We start from the raw sequence: 19100 nt of genomic DNA, 5'->3' as shown, positions 1-19100 counted from the left end.
CTCACAGCTGGAATATGAAGAATGATTTGAGGGCAGGGTGGGGGTGGTGACCATGATGCATATAAACCAAAATTTAAACAAGGAAGTACAATTTAGTTTTCCCTAATTAGATTTGGAATTATCCTGGCTTTCAAAATTATAATCTTTAAAATGAAACAAAATCTTCATTAATTTCTTCAGGGAGTCTGAGCCAGTAATTCTCCCTGGGACCTCTTCTCCGAACATGAAATAGTAAATAATCAATCAATCTGTTCAAGTATCTCTATAGTAAATCATATAGTAAATACTTGATGAGTAAATCATCAAGTATCTTTATAGTAAATCATCTATAGTAAGTCAGTATAGTTATATACATATATATCATATATATTTTTGTGTTAAGTTTTCATTAGGATAAATATTGTAAGAGCAAAAATAAACCTACTTTACACCAGAAAACAGGCTGATCCTAACACAAGCAGGCTTTGTCATGTAGGTTAAATTTATCTAAATGAAATAGTATCCTATAAATTAGTTTTAGACACTAATGGAGTGCAGGAGGAGCTAGCAAGATTATTTATATAAAGAACTGGAAGATACTACACACTAAGCAGTGGATTTATCTTTTTAATTATTCCACTTAGTCTTAGAATAAAACAAGTCTTTATTACCTCAGGCATGAAGACTGGACAGCAGCAGGAGAGCAGCAGGAAGGCAGCGGGGAATGTGTGGAGCAGAGGGAAAGACTGGTTTTAAGAAAGTACATTCTGTGGATGACTGAGTGACCGAATATATATCCTTATTCATAGTATTTTCATTAACAGGTATTTTCAGCACAGCCTCACAAACACAATGATATACTATTTTTTACTGCAGTCTACTCGTGTCTACCATACCAGTTCTAGAATGAGCAAGGCACACTCAAAATGGGCTTTAAACCAGGTGTGTTTCCCTATGAAAATGGTAAAATAATATTATAAAATAGACTCTGGAAAAAAGACATGCTTATGGTAAAAGACACACAGTAAATGAATTAGCCAGGCACAATTCCAAGAGCAAGAACTATATTTACAGTCTTCAAGTAGAGCTCATATTCGCTTTTGCCTTTAATTGTAACGTTTAGCGAAGGAGCAAAAATAGTGAATCTCATTTTAAAAAATCAAAGTTCAACTTATACTTGGTTCTCTGCTTATTTTTTTAAATTTAATGAAGAATTATTTCAGTGCAATATTAGTGAGGGTTTTTATTTCTTTTAAATATCTTACCACAACTATTGTATCACATTTTGTAAATTGAACATCTAAAATGTTTGAAAGCCAGAAAAATACTAATTCGGTGAGAAGCTCTATTTCTGTTCCTCATTTTTTATACGCTCCATAATTTTTGTAACGTGGACCAAAACGTCACTGTTGCATTTGCTTCCTTACTCTCAGGCTCCTACATCTTTGCCAGGAGCCCAGAGTGGGTTGGTTGGGGACTAGACTACACAGCCATCGGCAGTTCTGTGATTTCAGGGACACGGTGCTCAGCCCACTGCCTGGCACAGAGCACACACATACAGCTGAACAAATAAATCTTCACGCCAGTATTTTGGTTGTTTGACTGAAGGCTCTAGTTCTTCTGTGAAATAGATCGTATGTTTACTGAGGACTTCCTGTCAGTTTGCATGTTAGACTAAAGTAAAATTTAGTGAGTCAGTGAAGACACTGTAGACGGTTCACAGTACGTACACATATTTTTTTCTTTATGCTATCCCTTGTCGGGTAGAGAGCTGTATCAAGGTGTTTATGGGTGAACTTTATGCCGTACTGAATCTGTTTTAAAATAGTACAGTAAAGAGACACCTGGGTGGCTCACTCAGGTAGGCATCCGACTCTTGATTTCAGCTCAGGTCAAGATCTCATGGTTTGTGAGACTGATTCCTGTGTTGGGTTCTGCGCTAACAGTGCGGAGCCTGCTTAGGATTCACTCTTTCCCTCTCTCTCCCTGTCCCTCCCTTGCTCTCTCTCTCTCAAAATAAATAAATAAACATAAAAAATAATTCAGTAAGAAAAGTGAATCTGCGAGAAATAGGTGAAATATAGTGGCAAAATATTAATAATTATTGAAGCTGGATGATAACTACTTTTTACACTATTTTTTAAAACTTATTTATTTTATTTATTTATTTAGAGAGCACGTGAGTGGGAGAGAAGGACAGAGGGAGCGAGAGACAATCTTAAGCAGGTTCCCCACTCAGTGCAAAGCCCAACGCAGGGTTTTGATCCCACGACCCTAGGATCATGACCTGAGCCAAAATCAAGAGTCGGACACTCAACTGACCCAGTCACCCAGGTGCCCCAGAGGCTCTTTACACTATTACCTATACTTTGTATAGCTTGAAATCTTCAATGATAAAAATAATAAATTCAAAGAAATTTCAACAAAAATGGTTAAGGGCAAAATAAAGACATTTTCAACTAACAAAAACATTTCTATACTTGTCCATCTTTTACAACACGGTTTATACAATATTGTAACCACAGTGAAAAGTTGGAAACAACTTAAATGTCAGTCAGTTGGGACAGTTAATGTAGTAACACCCCCATGCTACAGAATGAATCCTATGTGCCCATGAGAATAATGAGTGTCAGGTGATAAAGGAGGTTCCACAGCAGTGCACAGAACCTGATTTCATGTTCATAGGAGTGTGTGAATGTCCATCCACATTCAGAGGGTTATGTCTGCAAAGAGGAATTACAGATTATTTTTTAACTTTTCTCTTGAAACTGTTTTGTATTATTCAAATTTTTACAAGGTATACATTAACTTTATATTGGGCAGAAATTATTTTCTATAACGATATCCTGTAGTTTTTCTCATTATGCTATTATTTCTAGGTGATGGAATGATTTTTTTTAACTTAAAAAATTATCTTAGGTCTTGGGGCGCCTGGGTAGCTCAGTTGGTTAGGCATCCAACTTTGGCTCAGGTCATGATCTCACGGTTTGTGAGTTCAAGCCCCGCGTCGGGCTCTGTGCTGACAGCTCAGAGCCTGGAGCCTGCTTTGGATTCTGTGTCTCCCTCTCTCTCTGCTCCTTGCCCCCTCATGCTCTCTCTCTCTTTCAAAAATAAGTAAACATTAAAAAAAGTTTTAAAAATTATGTTAGTTCTTAAGTAATTCAAAGTGGGGAAGTTCTATACTTGTAAAAAATTATGAAATCTGGAATAGATTTATTTTTAAAATGAAAATGAAAACATTTAAGGCATTTTAACAAACACACTCTTTTTCCTCAACCACCTACTGAGTGTATTAAAATGTAAGATGTCAAAAACTACATGAACTACATGATTTTTTTAAAAAAGAATATAATTATGTACCTTTCAGTTAATTGAAATCAGGCTGAAATTCTATTAATTACAGAAAGAAATAGCATATATAGAAGAAGAAAATGTTTTCTATTTTGTTCATAAGGAATTTGAATTGAAAATATTCCAACAGTTCTGTGCAAAAAAAGTATTTGTGGATATTTTAGTAATACGTTTGTTCTTAGAATAAAACAGATGGCAGAATGGAATAAAATGTAATTTCCAGATGCATGGTTTTCTGATTCGGTGACTTGGACTCAGCACTATCAGTTAAATCTCAAGTTTGTCTTTAGCCAGCACTGCAATTTTGTGGAGTACATTTTAATGACTAACATTATCTTGGGTAAAAGTCCCAAAGGTACATGTTCCAGTGGTTGTGGAATCTTGGATCTTTGGGCCATCTGCTACTGCTATGACCTCTTAGTCTGCAAAGACCATGGAGCAGAGTGGGAGGCAGCCACAGTGGGACCTCTATCCACCTCATCCCTCTGTGGGGTCATTTACGATTTGCAACAGACCCTGTGTATGGCCCTTATTAACGGACTGCACTGTTCCCAACATTTCCTATTTCCTTGTTGATTATAAAGCTTCAAAGAATTTAAAAGTAGCTCCTTCTTACCAAGAGGCTGGGGATTCCCTAAACGTGGCAATTCCAGTTCAGATAATGTAATGAAAAATAAAGGAAAATAGGTCACCTAAGTTACCTGGTAGTCATGTCCTTCTTTCACATCCATGTTCTAAGTTTTAGGAATGATGAGAGATTTCTGAACTTTTGATTTGTCCACATCATGTATCTGTAATCAGATTGAAGAATCACACTTGGTGAAAATGAACTGTATATACTTGCAGTTGTGTTAGAGCAGATATTCTATTTCTCATTATGTTTCTAGATGATCTTGGGCAAATCACTTAAATCTTTATTTAGGGATTTTAGGGGCCCACCATATGGCAAATAACCCAGATTAAAAAATTTTTTTTTACCTTGCTCCTAGGAAAACTGGACTGTCCATAATGGATAGTATTGGAATGAGGTCTCTTTGAAGCTTTTGAAGATTCTTGACACAATCTTCTTTTAGACCTCTGGGATGTTTTGCTTATCACCAATTTGTGGTCACTTACATCAGCTTTTATAGTCTGATTTATTGATTGTGGCTGCAGTAGTTGGGGATCTTCTGTTTCTGTGTCTGATTCAAAAATGTATGGTTGTTTTTTCATTTTTAGTGATTCGCGGCCTTTCCCCAAAATTTGTGTTATATATTTCCTTGTTAAATTTTCCTTTCTATTCACTTGGAAGTCAACCGCACTTTTTATTACACCTAAACTGTTATTTGATATATGAGATACTGAACTATTCGAGAGGTGTTTACTTTCATTTAAACTCACAGTTGGTGATTCTCCATTAGAAGGGGGATATTTTGTCATATTTTCACAGGACTCAGTATTTTTTCCTTGCAGAAGTCTGGAAATCTTCTGATTTAAATTTCTAGCATTCATCTGAATGTTATGATTAGATCTTTTTTTAATAGCTGGATCTAAATTCAGCTTGTCATTTTGGATCACACTAGTTTTAAGTGAAAAGAATTTAGATTCTGTAACAACATGCTGTTGCCTTTTCAGGTTGCCAGGTTCTAAGATCTTTTTATTCATCTGCAAGGATCGATTTTTGAAAACTGGTATGAATGTAGGGGCAGTATTATTCTGGGAGCTTAAGTCTGTGCCTTGAACTTGAAGGTTTCCTGTGTTGGGCTTTGGTGCTTCCAAATGTACTTGTGGTGCCTTGTCAGACAGGGATTTCTTTCCGCTCTGAACAGACTGCTGCTGGAGGTGCAGTGCTGAGGACACCCAGGTTTTCTTCAGCTGGCTGCCTGGAATCTCCATCCTGTGGTTCATGGCTCCTGAACCTGGTACAAGACACTGAGCCAGGACAGGTCTGGTGCAAGGGGCCCGAGTCAGAGAGGACCTAAACACTTGTTTAGTGGTCAGATTAGGCGCCTTGACTTTGTTTTCCTAAAAGGATAGAGATTGGGAAAAATTTTAAATGTAAAAATGTTAATGGAAAAGAAATAATATATAAAATATCATCAAAATAAGAATACCGAATAACACTACAATATATAAAATAGAAAAGAAAAACAAAAAAACAAATGAGCCTTCTTGAGGAAACACGTACACTTCTTACGGTCTGCATCCTTTTTTACATGCCAACCTTTCAAGATATTTTAAGATGAAGATAGGCTCTACATTGTATACAAATTGACTATGAAAACTACAATTAGCTGCCCATTGCCCTCCAAGTATGTCCACGCTGTTCTCACTCAGAATGTCTTTCTTTCTTGTGTACACTTTTTTCCTTTTCAACTTCCCATGTTTCTACTATCAGTATTAGGCACGCACACACACACACACACACACACACACACACACACCAGTAAAAGGTGGTGTTCGTAACTTTCAGCGTGCATGTTCCATCACCCTTTGAGGGTAGGAACCATTACTTATTTATTCTTATATACTTTACATTCTTTTATAAAAAAAGTTTTTTTAATGAATAAGAGACAGAGACAGAGCATGAGCGGAGGAGGTGCAGAGTGAGAAAGGGAGACACAGAATCCAAAGCAGGCTCCAAGCTCTGAGCTGTGAGCACGGAGCCCAACTTGGGACTCAAACTCACGAGCTGTGAGATCACGACCTGAGTGAAGTTGGAGCTTAACTGACTAAGCCATGCAGGTGCTCCTATACTTCACATTCTTAAACCCTTCACACAGTTACTACAAAATACTTGTTACAAGAAATTAAATGAATGGAAGAGGTGGCTGCATCTATACCAGGCCTTTAGTAGGATTTTGACTGTAGGGCAGTGGCTGTCTGTGTCTTGATCATTTGTATTTTCATTGTCTAAAAAGTGCTGGTACCTGGTAGCAATTCAACAAGGATCTGTCAGACTGACTTGTCAGATACCCCAAAGAGAGCCAAGTATTTATAGTCTTTTAAAAGAAATTATGGGGGCGCCTGGGTGGCTCAGTCAGTTAAACGTCCGACTTCGGCTCAGGTCATGATCTCATGGTCTGTGAGTTCGAGCCCCGCGTCGGGCTCTGTGCGGACAGCTCAGAGCCTGGAGCCTGCTTCAGATTCTGTGTCTCCCTCTCTCTCTGACCCTCCCCTGTTCATGCTCTGTCTCAAAAATAAACATTAAAAAAAATTTTAAAGAAATTATGGTAATATAGATAAAACATAAAGTTTACCATTTTAACCATTTTTAAGTATACAATTCAGTGGCCCTAAGTGCATTCTTCATTGAACTTAAGTTGTGTAACCATCACCACTATCTGTTTCCACAACTTTTTCTTCACTCCAAACAGAAACTGTGTGGTCTTCGGCAGCAATTCCTGTTCTCCCTCCTTGCAGCTCCTAGGAACCTCTATTCTCTGTCTATGAATTTGCCCACTCCAGGTATCCTGTATAAGTGGAATCATACAATATTTGATGACTTTTTTATGTCTGGCTTATTTCACTCTGTATGTTTTCAAGGTTCATCCGTGTTGTAGCAGGTGTCAGAATTTCCTTTCTTTCTATGGCTGAATGATATTCCACTGCATGGAAATCCCACATTTTGTTTATCTAGCCACCTGTTAATGGGAAGTGTTCACAGTGTTTTATTTTTTTAAACATTTTACTTTATTTTTTGAGAAACAGAGAGCACAAGCAGAGGAGGGGCAGAGAGAGAGAGTGGGAAACACAGAATCCAAAGCAGGCTCCAGGCTCTGAGCTGTCAGCACAGAGCCTGGCATAGGGCTCGAACCCATGAATGTGAGATAATGACCTGAGCCAAAGTTGGAAGCTCAACCAACTGAGCCACCCAGGTGCCCCTATAGTCTTTTAACATATGTATCTATCGAGTCCTAGTGTCTGTAAAAAAGTGACGTGTGACAATAATCTGAAACATGGAATGGGAGTTCTTTTCTCACTCTCTGGCATCAAAAACCCATAAAGTCACAACTTAAAATAAAATTTTAAAAACTGCTAGAAATAATGTGCAAACCCAGTACAACTGACTTACCTCTCTCCACTACTGGAGATAAGCATTGGAAATAGGCAAAGAAAACGTAAGACAGCAATCCATTTATTGATTAGGCAGAATAAATCACACTAAAACTTAGTGGCTCAAAACAATACTTGTCTTCTCTCTCATGATTCTGGGAGCTGACTTGGCTTAGTTCGGAGTCTCTCACGGAGCTGCAGTGAGATGACCCTGGGGCTGGCGTCACTTCTTCACTTGTGTGTGATGGTGGATCCTGGCTGTAAACTGGATTAACTTCAAGCAGCCCCTCATTTTGCCTGAGATCCCAGAGCAAGTGTCCTGAGAGAGACAGTTTCTACCTGACCTAGCCTTGGAAGCCACACAGCATCACCTCTGCCACAGTCCTGCCCAGACCCAGGAGGAGGGAACATAGACTCCACCCTGCAATAGCCTGAGTGTTGTCATTGGTCATAAGGGCATGTGAATGGACAATCTCATGGCCATGTCAAAAAGCATTCTGTCTCTGGCCAGAACCTATGTCATCCCTTACCGACTTCAAGCCTCCAATGTCACAGTACCAAAGGACTGGTGCATTTTGCAATGAAGTTGCACAAAAATCTGATGCAGGCTTTAGACAGGCTTAAAGAGGAGATATGGTGGGAGATGAAGGAACCATGGCCCAATTATGTCTCCACACCAACAAGGTGCCATAGGATATCCCCCAAGGGGCTGAGTTGCCATACAGGCCTCACAGAGATGGAAATTCCAAGTGTAAATATGGTTCTTGCTTCACTTCCACCTTTCTCATCACGTTACCCTATGCCAGAACTACGTAGAGACAGGAATTCAGAAAAATAGACTTCTAGCATACTTAAGTTGACATAACACAAAGTCTACATGGAGAACAATATTCATTCTCCTACCCTGGTTATTCTTGGGAGAAGTGGGAAGACTCTAAGAAAAATTTGGGGTGAGGTTTGAGTTGATGCTAAAAACAGATGAGGAGGGCTCACTTCTTGTTTGTCTGTATATTTCTCAAGTTGGAGGCTTATCCATGTCAGTAGGGCAAGAATACACTTTACTTCCCCATAATTTTCAGAGGGCACCAAAGACCCAGACAGGTTTCATGACCCTGAGTGAAGGGATACAGAGGCTGACCAAGGAATAAGAGCTGGCTTATAACCCCTGCAGATTGCTACCTTGAATGAAAAAGCATGCATCACAAAGGGGTTTGTATTAGTTTGATAGCGATGCTGTCCCTATGGATGGGGATGCCACTACCATGACTGAGTGGCTTAAGCAACAGAAATGTATGGACTCAAAGTTAAGGAGGCTAGAAGTCTGAAATCAAGGTGTTATTAGGATTGGGGCCATGAAGAAAGTATCTGTTCCAAGCCTCTCCTCTTGACTTGTAGATGGTCATCTTCATGTTCACATGGAGGTCTCCCTGTACATGTGCCTGTCTCCAAATTTCTCTTTTATATAACATTACCAGTCATATTGGATTAGAGGCCCATTCTATTCCAATATGACCTGATCTTAACTAATTATATCTGCAGTGATCCTATTTTGAACAAGATAAAATCCTGAGATACTGGGGTTAGGGCTTCAACACATGAATATGGGGCAAGGAGGACACAATTCAACCCATAACAGGGTGTGATGTGTCCTTCTGAAGGCCCTCTGTACAAGGGAGCTAGGAGAAAACCCTGCACACTATCTTCGTCAAGATACTTCATGAGCAGAGACCACAAACATCAGACCAATCAAGTCAAGAAGTGAATGCCTCCCTCACCCCTGCATTACCCAGCTGTGACTGTGGGATGGGTATGGTGGACTGAAGTTCATCATCCATCCTATCCTCTGTCTAGTGTTCCTTCCTAAACCGGTGCCTGGAAATCTAAAATGGACATTTTCTCCTTTGCAGCTACGGTTCAGAATACAATTTAGGATCAACTAATCAGACACAATCATACATTACTTGGAAGGAAGAAGTGAGATAAAACCACACTTCTGCAGTTTCTGCTGGAAAGTTCAATTATGAATGCCTTTGCTATTTTAGTTGCAGAGTTAGCAGAAGTTAACTATCCACGCATCATTTTTGTAGGTGTCCAGAAACAGCTTAGGGCATTCATTCTCATGGACCATATTAAGCAAATACACCAAATGTCCTCAGCCTACACAGCCTTTTCTTGTATAGATGCTACCATGAGGAAAATAAGAATTCTTAAATTTCAATGAAATTCTGCCTCAAGGAGAGCTTTTATCAGAAGTGACTGGATCATCTTAAAATGTTTCAATATGTATATATCTCCATTTGATGAAAAAAGGGTTGAAGAACTAAGCCATTTTTTGACCCTTGGGTTTCATAAACTATAGTAACTTTTAAACAACATACCTACTACTTGAGATTCCAAAAGAAAAACTTGTTCTAAGCAGATTCATATGAGAATAGATTACTTGTATTCTGACATAAAACTTACATAGAATGTGTGTCTGAAATATGCTTATATTCACACCCTGTTTTGTTTTCACCTGTGTTAGGAACATACATCTGATGAAAATAACTTCCAAGGACTTGTTTTGCCCTCTAGCTTGTCAATGTATTATTTCCTCATTCTTTCAACTTCTAAAATAAATAGCCCAAAGGGTGAAACCTCTAGGTTTATATTCAAAATTTATAAAAAGACTACAAAAAAGTACTATGTAAATAGCAAATGAGATCATAAATAATTCATAGAACTTAAAATACTTAAATGGTCAAAAACCAAAGCTTTATGAGGTCATGGCTAAAAAAAATCATATGCTTTACTACATTATCATTATTCTGCCAGGTATCACTGGCAAATGTGGCTGACTTTTAACTTCTAGAACTCTACATACAATTTACATAACTTGATGCATTAACATAAAGTGTAGAGGAAAACCAAAAGCCTTAACCTATATTATTTAGATATGAATAGATGTCATTTAATGGAGTCCTAGAATTAAGGTCATGATTAAATGAAACTTGAGGACTGACCGAAATGACTGATCAAATGTGTTTTATTAAAATCTGGTTCTGTGTAATACACCACCTGAGTGTTTCTTGATTAAAGTTGAACCATATGAGTGAAGTCATATGATACTTGTCTTTCTCTGACTGACTAATTTTGCTTTAAGAGACAAAACAGATGAACATAAGGAAAGGGAAACAAAAATAATATAAAAACAGGGAGGGGGACAAAACATAAGAGACTCTTAAATATGGAGAACAAACAGAGGGGTTGTGGGAGTGGGGATGGGCTTAAATGGGAAGGGGCATTAAGGAATCTATTCCTGAAATCATTGTTGTACTATAGGTTAACTAATTTGGATGTAAGTTAAAAAAAATTAAAAAAAAAAAAGTTGAACCAGAATTCAGTTAAGCTTAGATCTAACCACAGGCTTGTAGGAAATATGAGGTTTAGAAGAATATGTTAACTTCAAATGACATGACCTAAGAAAGCAACAGTCAGTTCCAGAATATGGTACATTCTCCAGGGCAAATGGTCCAGTTCTTCCAGCAAATAACTGACATAAATAAAAGGAAAGTGGGGAAGGGGGTTGGAATATTATAGAATAAAAGAGACTTAAGAGATAACAACCAAATGAAATTACGTGGACCTTGATTGGATTATGATTTAAACAAAACCTCTAAAATTAATCTTTGAGATTAATAGGGAATTGTAATATGGGCTGATACTACACGATGCTAAAGAATTATTGGATAATTTTTTAAAAGCTCCTGTCAGATAGAAATGCATACTAAAGTCTTCACAGATGAAACAACATCACATGTTGGGTTTCTTTTTTTTTTTTTTAAGTTTATTTATTTATTTTGAGAGAGAGAGAGAGAGAGAGAGAGAGAAAGTGTGAGTTGGGGAGGGGGAGAGAGTCCCAAGTAGTCTCCACCCCATCAGCATGGAGCCTGATGCAGAGCTTGAACCCACAAACTGTGAGATCATGACCTGAGCTGAAGTCGGATGCTTAACTGACTGAGTCATCCAGAAGTCCCACATCTTGGGTTTCTTTTAAAATAATACTCCAGTTTACTCCCCACCCAAAAATATATCAAAGAAGAGCTAGATGCTAGACATATGAGAGTTTGTTATAGTAATTTCTTTTACCTATCTTTGAGAATTTCAATCAGTTTATTAAAAAAATCTAGTCTGGTAAAGCACTCCTGTTAATTTAATGTTTTAAAAAGTCAGCTGAGTTTTATCAGATAGTCTGATCAATTTATTTTTTACTTCAAAAAAATTTTTTAGGGGCGCCTGGGTGGCTCAGTCGGTTGAGTGTCCGACTTCAGCTCAGGTCATGATCTCACAGTTCGTGGGTTCGAGCCCCATGTCAGGCTCTGTGCTGACAGCTCAGAGCCTGGAGCCTGCTTCCGATTCTGTGTCTCCCTGTCTCTCTACCCCTCCCCCGCTCATGCTCACTCTCTCTCTCTCTCTCTCTCTCAAAAATAAATAAACATTAAAAAAATTAAAAAAAAATTTTAATGTTTATTCATTTTTGAGAGACAGAGACACAAAGTTGCGGATGTGGGGAGGGGCAGGGAGAGAGGGAGACACAGAATCAAAAGCAGGCTCCAGGCTCTGAGCTGTCAGCAGAGTCCAAGGCAGGGCCTAAACCTATAAACCTAAGCCAAAGTCGGACACTTAACTGACATGGGGACTGAGCCACCTAGGTACGGCTATTTTCTATTTTTTAAACTTCCGCATTTTAGACTACCCGAATCTTAGAGCTAACGTGGTGTAGCAATAACAGGAACTAACATTTACTGAGAGCTCACTGAGTACAAGGAACAGTTCTAAGTATTATCTGATCCTAAAGCAAAAAACAAAATACCGCAAAGTACCGTGAAGGACATGGTGACATGTTGCTCAGATCCCCTTCACAGAAGGGCTGCTGCCCCCACTCCTGGGAGTTGGCCCCTGCATAGGCCAACCTACCTCATCTTAGGACATGCCTATATCCCCGTGTGGTGCAAATCCAATGGCAGATGGAGGAGGGGGCACAAAGGTCTGGCTATTTGGATGATAAAAAACCACCATGATGAGCTGTTTAGCCTTAGAGCTCCTCAGAAGATTGGCCAAGGCTACCTGCTACCTGCTTTGCTTTTGACTTCTCCCTTGACCCCACGTTCTTCCATCCTCACTTTCTGCAAGTGTTCCAGGTTCAGCCCCAGTAAACATCACATGCACTAGACTCCAGAGTCAGCTTCCTAGAGAGCCCAATTTGCAACAAATGTTATTATCACCACCACTACCATGCCTTGTTTTACAAGGCAACTGAGGCACAAGGAGATCAAATAACTTGCCTAAGCTTATGCACATAGTAAGGGTTCCTAGAGCCAGAGCTCTTAACCACAGATGTAAACTTTTCCCGGTTTTGTGACTAAGAATCTGCCTCTGGGGTTTCAGTTCTAATTCTGCAATGTATTTAACTGTGTGGCTTTGGTTAAATTACTTGGATGCTCTGAGCTTCAGGTTCTTCTGCAAAACTTGGAAAACAATTCTTTATTCCAAGACTGTGTTTTTATGATTAAGATGAAATAATACACATAAAAGCAGCTGGCACACAGAAGGCACTCAATAAAACTGAGAATGATAAAGTCTTACTGTCAAGAGGAATATAAAGACCAGGGTTTCCAATTAAGTGTTGTTTTACATTGAAAAAGCAAATTTGAACAAGTATACTGTCCAGATTCACTATTTCTAAAACAGACATGGACTGGAAATAATTAAGTATTCAATAAATATATCCAATAAAAACGCATTATGTAATGACGTATTTTCTTCTTAATTCCACAGATACGGACTTGGCCAGCAACTAAACTTCTAAAAATGTTATGTCTGGGCAAAACTTAAGATTCATTATCATAAGGATGTCAATTGGAATTTATTCACTCACATTCTTTTCTTCGAAAATGGCCTTGTCTATTGGCCCTGATATCTAAATGGGCTGCCATGTTTTTACACCATTTACATGAGGTGTCCCTGACTCAAGGATACCAAATCCCCATGCTCACCAGGGACAGAAAGTGCAGCCTGGTCTGAAAAGATAAATGGGGACTATCAGATACTAGCGCTGGCAAATTTTAGTTGAGGATTATAAGAGAATGACAATAGAAACAAAAACTGAAAAAATGCCATGAGCCACAGCAAGTCAATGTCATGTGAAACCTGAAATCATTGGAGCAGTGGAAACTACAATAAACAGAGGACACAGTGAACCAAGAAAAGAGATTAAGCAGACAATACAAATATTCATATAATTCATATTACAATTCAGACTACTCAAATTGTTCAAACTTTCTTCTTTCCCTTTTATGAAAACACAATTATCATTTATAAGAAAGATCATTGTTGAAATTTTTTTAAGTTTCCTTATATTTGTTTCTCAAAAACTTCCCTTTCAATTTTGTTATCTGTTGACAAAGAAATCATATTCTGGTGAGTGTAAAGATAGCCCAGAATACTTTTTTCATCAGTATTACTTAATCGCTGGTACTTCTTCACAAGATTTCACTTCCCGTATCCTCTTACAATGAAAACGTTATTGAATTAATTCGATTTCTGTAAACAGAATTATACAAAGGCTTTTTTCATCAACCAGACTCAAATGAAGTGGCAATTCAAAGTAAACTTGGATTTGTATGAGGTGAATGTTTCCAAACTATACTATAAGATCATTTATTTATTGAAAAAAAAAAAAACTTTTAATGAACATCTATTTTGTACCAGGTACTTGGTATAAGAAAATGAATATGATATTTGTCCTCCAGGAGTTCATGCTAAATTAGAATAGACCAGTAAGCAACTATTACTATATTGCTATGTTAAATGCAGTAATAACAATAAATGTCAGTGACAAATGATCAAGTACAATCACATCAAATAGCATTAGGGAAACACTGACCTGAGAGAAAAGAATTCTAGCACAATGGGCTAGGTAGTCCCTCAGAGAGAGCAAGAGATCCAAGTAAGACAGGTGCATACTAAGTCCTGGAAAACTCAGTAGGATATGAAATCTCTTACCTGTACATGAGGCTTCATTAGTTCTTGTGTGTAGTAGCATGGTTTCGTTGTCATCTTTATGGGAAAGCCACATATATGAGGCAGTTTAGATTTTAAATCTGAAAGGAAACTTTGCAACACACCTTCCAAATCTACTCTTGGAAAGAACTGTATAGGCTGACTTCTGATGCAGCTGAGAGGGTATCTGAACAATGTTAACGAATAATAGAACAGTTTTTGTGCTTAAGAGAGAGCAATTTCTATGGAATTAAAAAGTAATTACAATAGTAACTGTTAAAAGGCACACATAACTAAATCCTATTTTATACATTTATTTCATATTTTCCAAAGCTAAAAGTATGTTTTATCACAGGGATCTTGATTCCTTCTATTTTAACACTCCAGACTGCTTACTGTGTCCTTATTACAGAGCTGGCAGACTAAGATATTCCAAAAATGATTTATAACAAAGACACTATGACCTTTATAGATTACAAAAATAAGTATTTATAATAAACAGGTTGCATCTCCAAATGCTGTAAAAATTCGGTACAGAGAAACAACACATACAGATTGTATTCAAACTCCAAAAGCAGATCTTTGAGAAAAGTGGTTACTTTTCTAATGAAAAATATTCTGAGGACTTGGAACAATGTCTTTGCATCTAATGAAAGGGAGCAGTTTATCTCTGTCAGCCTCAATTTTACATTAAGATTTGGGTTAGGAAGTGTAGAATGCAGAAAGAGAACATTATGGCTCTTCCTTCTTCCAGTCTGAAACTCTAGCAGGTCGGAATACAGAGACAGGAATGTGACATCAGTATCAATTACAATTGAAGAGTTTCACCTGAACACATGTAATTATTATTAAATTTAAAATAATGTTAAGAAATACATTTTCTTAAATCATTCAGTTGCATTAAGTGCAAGTGAGATCCTCTAAATTTTGCCTGAGATGAAATAATCTTCCAAAAAGAAAAATCTCTGTTAAAAGACAAATTCTTTTAATTCCACCCTTTCAGTAATATCCAAAATGCCACTGGAGGGAGCCCCTGACTAAGGAGAATTCTAGGGTTATTTTCTAGGATTATTTACTGTATACTAGCAATCATGTAAACATTTTTCTAGGCACTCTGAAGTTCCTTTTGTTGCCTAAAATGTTGCAATGGCGTTTAAGAGAAAAAATATCATTATTAAGCTCATCCTTAATTTTAAAAAACTAAGGAAAACAAGAAACACTCAAGCAGAAGAAAAAGAAGTTAGAGGGGAAAGCAGTTTCATTTAGATGCAGAGAAGATTGAAAAGGATGATGTACATCAGGGCCAGAAGCAAGACTGGATCATGAGGCTGGCAGGGGGCTTCTGTTATACATGATGTGTAAAGGATATGTGAAGATCCTTTCTCCTATCATTTTGAAGTAGATGCTGCAGTATATTTTAATATTTCCACAATCTTCTGGAAGTTTATAGCCATACTGAAAATTAAAAACCAAGCTGAAATTCTCTCAAGAGAAAGCTAAACTTGGGTTAAATCATAAGAAGCAAAATCAAATAGCTTCTAACATAATATACGTTTCTATTCCTTACCAGGTCATCCCAGTGCATCTGGAAATCTTCATATGAATGAAAAGGACAGTCAGGGGGTATGGTGTGAAGAATACTTATTATTTGTCCCCTTTTCATACTATGAAAAATAAGAGTTGATAAAATATTCTTGGATATCATTTTATTTAACTATGTAACTTAATTTAGGAAGTATTCAAAAAGATTTAGCAACTCTCTTTACATAAGTAAAAACTAATCATTTGCTCCTAGTTCCTAACACACACTGTAGTAAATCTCAACAACCAGAATTGTTAGGAAAAAGTGAAATTGAATTGATACAAACAACATGCCAGTTATAAACACAAAATAATGACTAATAAAATGTTGCCACACAGAAGCATGCCTATAACTGTTAGACATTAGGGAAAAGTCTATTAAGAGTTGAATGAATCAGAGTCAAACCCGTGTTCCCTATCTACCTCTTCCCTGCTTTGATGATTAAATTATCATACATATTCTCTTAGTTAATTAAAGTTCTTTTTCCTAAGCAGGTTAAAATTTCATCCCAATAGTCCTATTTATATAAATAATAAGCCATTTTCCCCTACAGATGGTACAATCTTAAAAAACAGCTCATGTCAAATGATAATGAATTGTTAATTATACGTAAAGTTTATAAGGTTTTACTGATATTATAATAGTTGTAATTTCATAATGAGCTATCTAGAAATTTTACTTTTGTAAAAATTATATTTAACAAAAATTTAAGTGTATAATAAAATTATTTTACTAATTTGATAAAGGAAATTGATGACTTCTGTAAGTATGACAACACTTTTCAAGTTACAACTCAGTTTCAAAAATTCCTTTATACTTTCGTACACATTGATGTCGAAGCAAAATGAGAGAGAACCACTACACCTTGGACCCACCCCAGATGCTACAAATTGAAATCTCACCTTGGCAAAACGTAGCACCAGTTGCTTAAAATTGAATGTCCTTCAATGATGGCATTCTTGTTAGTATCAAAATCCTTTATAACACTCTGAGAAATATCAAATTCTCTTAGCTTTTAATAGAAATAAGATTTAATGCATTAGTCCTCAAAAGATTTTGTGAAACAAAAGGAACATTAAAAAACACATATCTCACACACATGTGCACACAGTCAATTACAAAGTCGTGTTAAAGGCTTGGTTACATTGGAGGTGCATGGCACCTCACATAATGCAATCAGTGTTTCAGTTCACCCTGCTTCTCTCTATACAACATATCACGTATTTTATGCTTTCTCTCACTTTCCAACCCCAATGCCTATCTTGTACTTATTTCAAGTGGTTTTCAATGTTTTGATGATGTTAGTTTATAGGAAGTTGAATTCTTTCTAAAGGAAGGTATTTACATTTTATCAGAATAGCATCTTTACTAATTTTTTCTTTACTTTAAAAAATTTTTTTAACTGGAGAATGAGTCAGAGAGTTGTTCCTCTATTTGGTCTTTGGGAGGGAGAGCCAATACTCAACTCTCCTTCTGTATCCTTTATCTCGAATGCTTTTCCTCTGGTCCTCAGGTGCCCTATCTGCAGGGTATTTAAGCTTATAGTTTGCCAAGAATTCTTCATTTACATTTCCTCACCCTCTGGGACATTTTAATACAGTGAGTCAAAGATAAGGAGGGACTTTGTTGAAGTGAAGAATAAAGTATTAATGTCCTCCTAAGAGGACACTGTATTAGAGTCAGAGAGAATGGCTCATAATTTCATAATCCCTCATCCCCTTTTTAACATATCATCATACAGCTTTTGGAAAATAATGGCCTAACTTCATTCTCTACTGCTTTTCACTAAACTTCAACTAAACAGGCCAATTTTTTTGTTGTTGCCTAGACAGGTCATAACAATACACTTGCTGAAAGCATTGCCCTTACTCTGATTTATCTGAATTCTACCAGTAAAAGCCTTATAGGCCTAGAGCTAGACCCATCTCCTCTATGTTCAGTGATTGATCCTTCTCTGAATTCTGACAGCATTTATTAAGACTAATGGAAATGAGGGAACAGGGCAGAGCAGGAAAACATGAATGTAGGAACAGGAAGATAAGATGTGCTGGTTATGTTGTGAGGTAAGACAGCAAAGACACTAAGAATGAATATTGTCCTGTGCACTGGAGATAAATCTTGCACTGTGACATACTGTGCGTAAGAGATGAGTTGTCCAATCTGTGACAAAAGAAAGGATGGTCAGTACTGGGATGGCTATGAACATCAGGAAAGACTGACTACAGGTGAATAAGTAGATTATTTGAGGGAAAACAGAACCTAAAACTGAACCCAGAGAGGATAGATACGTCCAAATGTTCACAGTTTATGGGTTCTCATATACACCCACTTACATTAGCTTGAGTTTATATTCTTCTGCCTATCTCAACACTATTCAGAGACCCAAGAAAATTGCTGCAGAGATCTCCACGATACCAGCACTTAAGGTCTATATTGGATTTTCTCAACACAGATCTTTCTGAAGACTGGAAAACTACCCAAGTGTTCACCATACACACCCCCCCAAAGACATTTACCCTCTTATATGTATTTACTTAACAAATATTTATAACATGTCCTTATGTGAACAGACCTTCACTAACAAGAAAGTACTCGGTAAATATCACTTCTTCCTTATAACACCAATCTAAAGAATTTGGACTTTATTTTCTCTAAGCAATGTTGAGATACTAGAGATATTTAGGTTGTGGCTGTCTGTTTTAGGAAGAGAACTCTGCCGACACTGTGAAGAATTAGAGAGTAAATAAGAGGAAAGGCTAGAAAAAAGGCCAATATGGAGACCCATCTTAATAGTTTGGGCAAACAAGAGGACCTAAATTAGAGCAATGGAAATGGAGAGAGAGGAAGAGATTTCAGAGATCAAGGGAGGCTTTAATGGCTGACTGGATACAGGAAGCAAGAGCCAAGGATAACTCTGAAGTCTGTAGCTGGGTAACTTATTGGCTGTTGATGCCAGTAACCAAGAATAAGTACAAAGGAAGAACACAGTTGAGGCGAGGGAGGGTGACAATTATAACCAAGATTGCACATCATGAGTACACTCCTGTGACAGTTTCTGAGAGGGCAAGTTGCAACTATACGAGAGTATTAGGGAGGTACCAGTGCACCAGCT

General features: G+C 37.4%; 2 protein-coding genes across 2 annotated transcripts in view; both read right to left on the bottom strand.

Annotated features, from left to right (window-relative positions):
- Positions 1-350: 350 nt before the first annotated feature.
- LOC147575691 (uncharacterized protein C18orf63-like) lies at positions 351-15244 on the bottom strand. The gene is made up of 5 exons (XM_086683335.1): positions 15235-15244; positions 14410-14630; positions 4309-5334; positions 4032-4121; positions 351-2702 (listed from the first exon to the last, which is right to left on the bottom strand). Exons 1-4 carry the CDS (start codon positions 15242-15244, stop codon positions 4065-4067), a joined length of 1314 nt encoding a protein of 437 aa, XP_086539461.1. The 3' UTR covers positions 351-2702; positions 4032-4064.
- LOC112868419 (uncharacterized protein C18orf63) overlaps positions 14551-19100 on the bottom strand; it is an 18466-nt gene continuing 13916 nt past the window's right edge. The window contains exons 8-10 of the mRNA XM_086683225.1: positions 16891-17000; positions 15974-16070; positions 14551-15861 (exon numbers count right to left, since the gene is read on the bottom strand). Of these exons, the coding sequence (XP_086539351.1) occupies positions 15727-15861; positions 15974-16070; positions 16891-17000 (342 nt within the window). The 3' untranslated portion in view covers positions 14551-15726. The remainder of the gene's footprint in view (positions 15862-15973; positions 16071-16890; positions 17001-19100) is intronic.

This window comes from Puma concolor, chromosome D3, assembly GCF_028749965.1.
Source record: "Puma concolor isolate L17-30 chromosome D3, mPumCon1.1.hap2, whole genome shotgun sequence".
NCBI lineage: Eukaryota > Metazoa > Chordata > Mammalia > Carnivora > Felidae > Puma > Puma concolor.
The sequence above is the reverse complement of the archived record's forward strand: the minus strand, read 5'-3'. Positions and strand labels throughout refer to the sequence as shown.

Bases quoted from the DNA above. Each gene is read 5' to 3' on its own strand.
- LOC147575691 (XM_086683335.1), bottom strand. The intron at 5,335-14,409 runs GTAAGAGATTTC...CTATCCTTTTAG, and splicing joins TAATGAAGCCTCATGTACAG to GAAAACAAAGTCAAGGCGCC. The intron at 4,122-4,308 runs GTAAAAAAAAAT...ATCTGATTACAG, and splicing joins CCAGTTTTCCTAGGAGCAAG to ATACATGATGTGGACAAATC.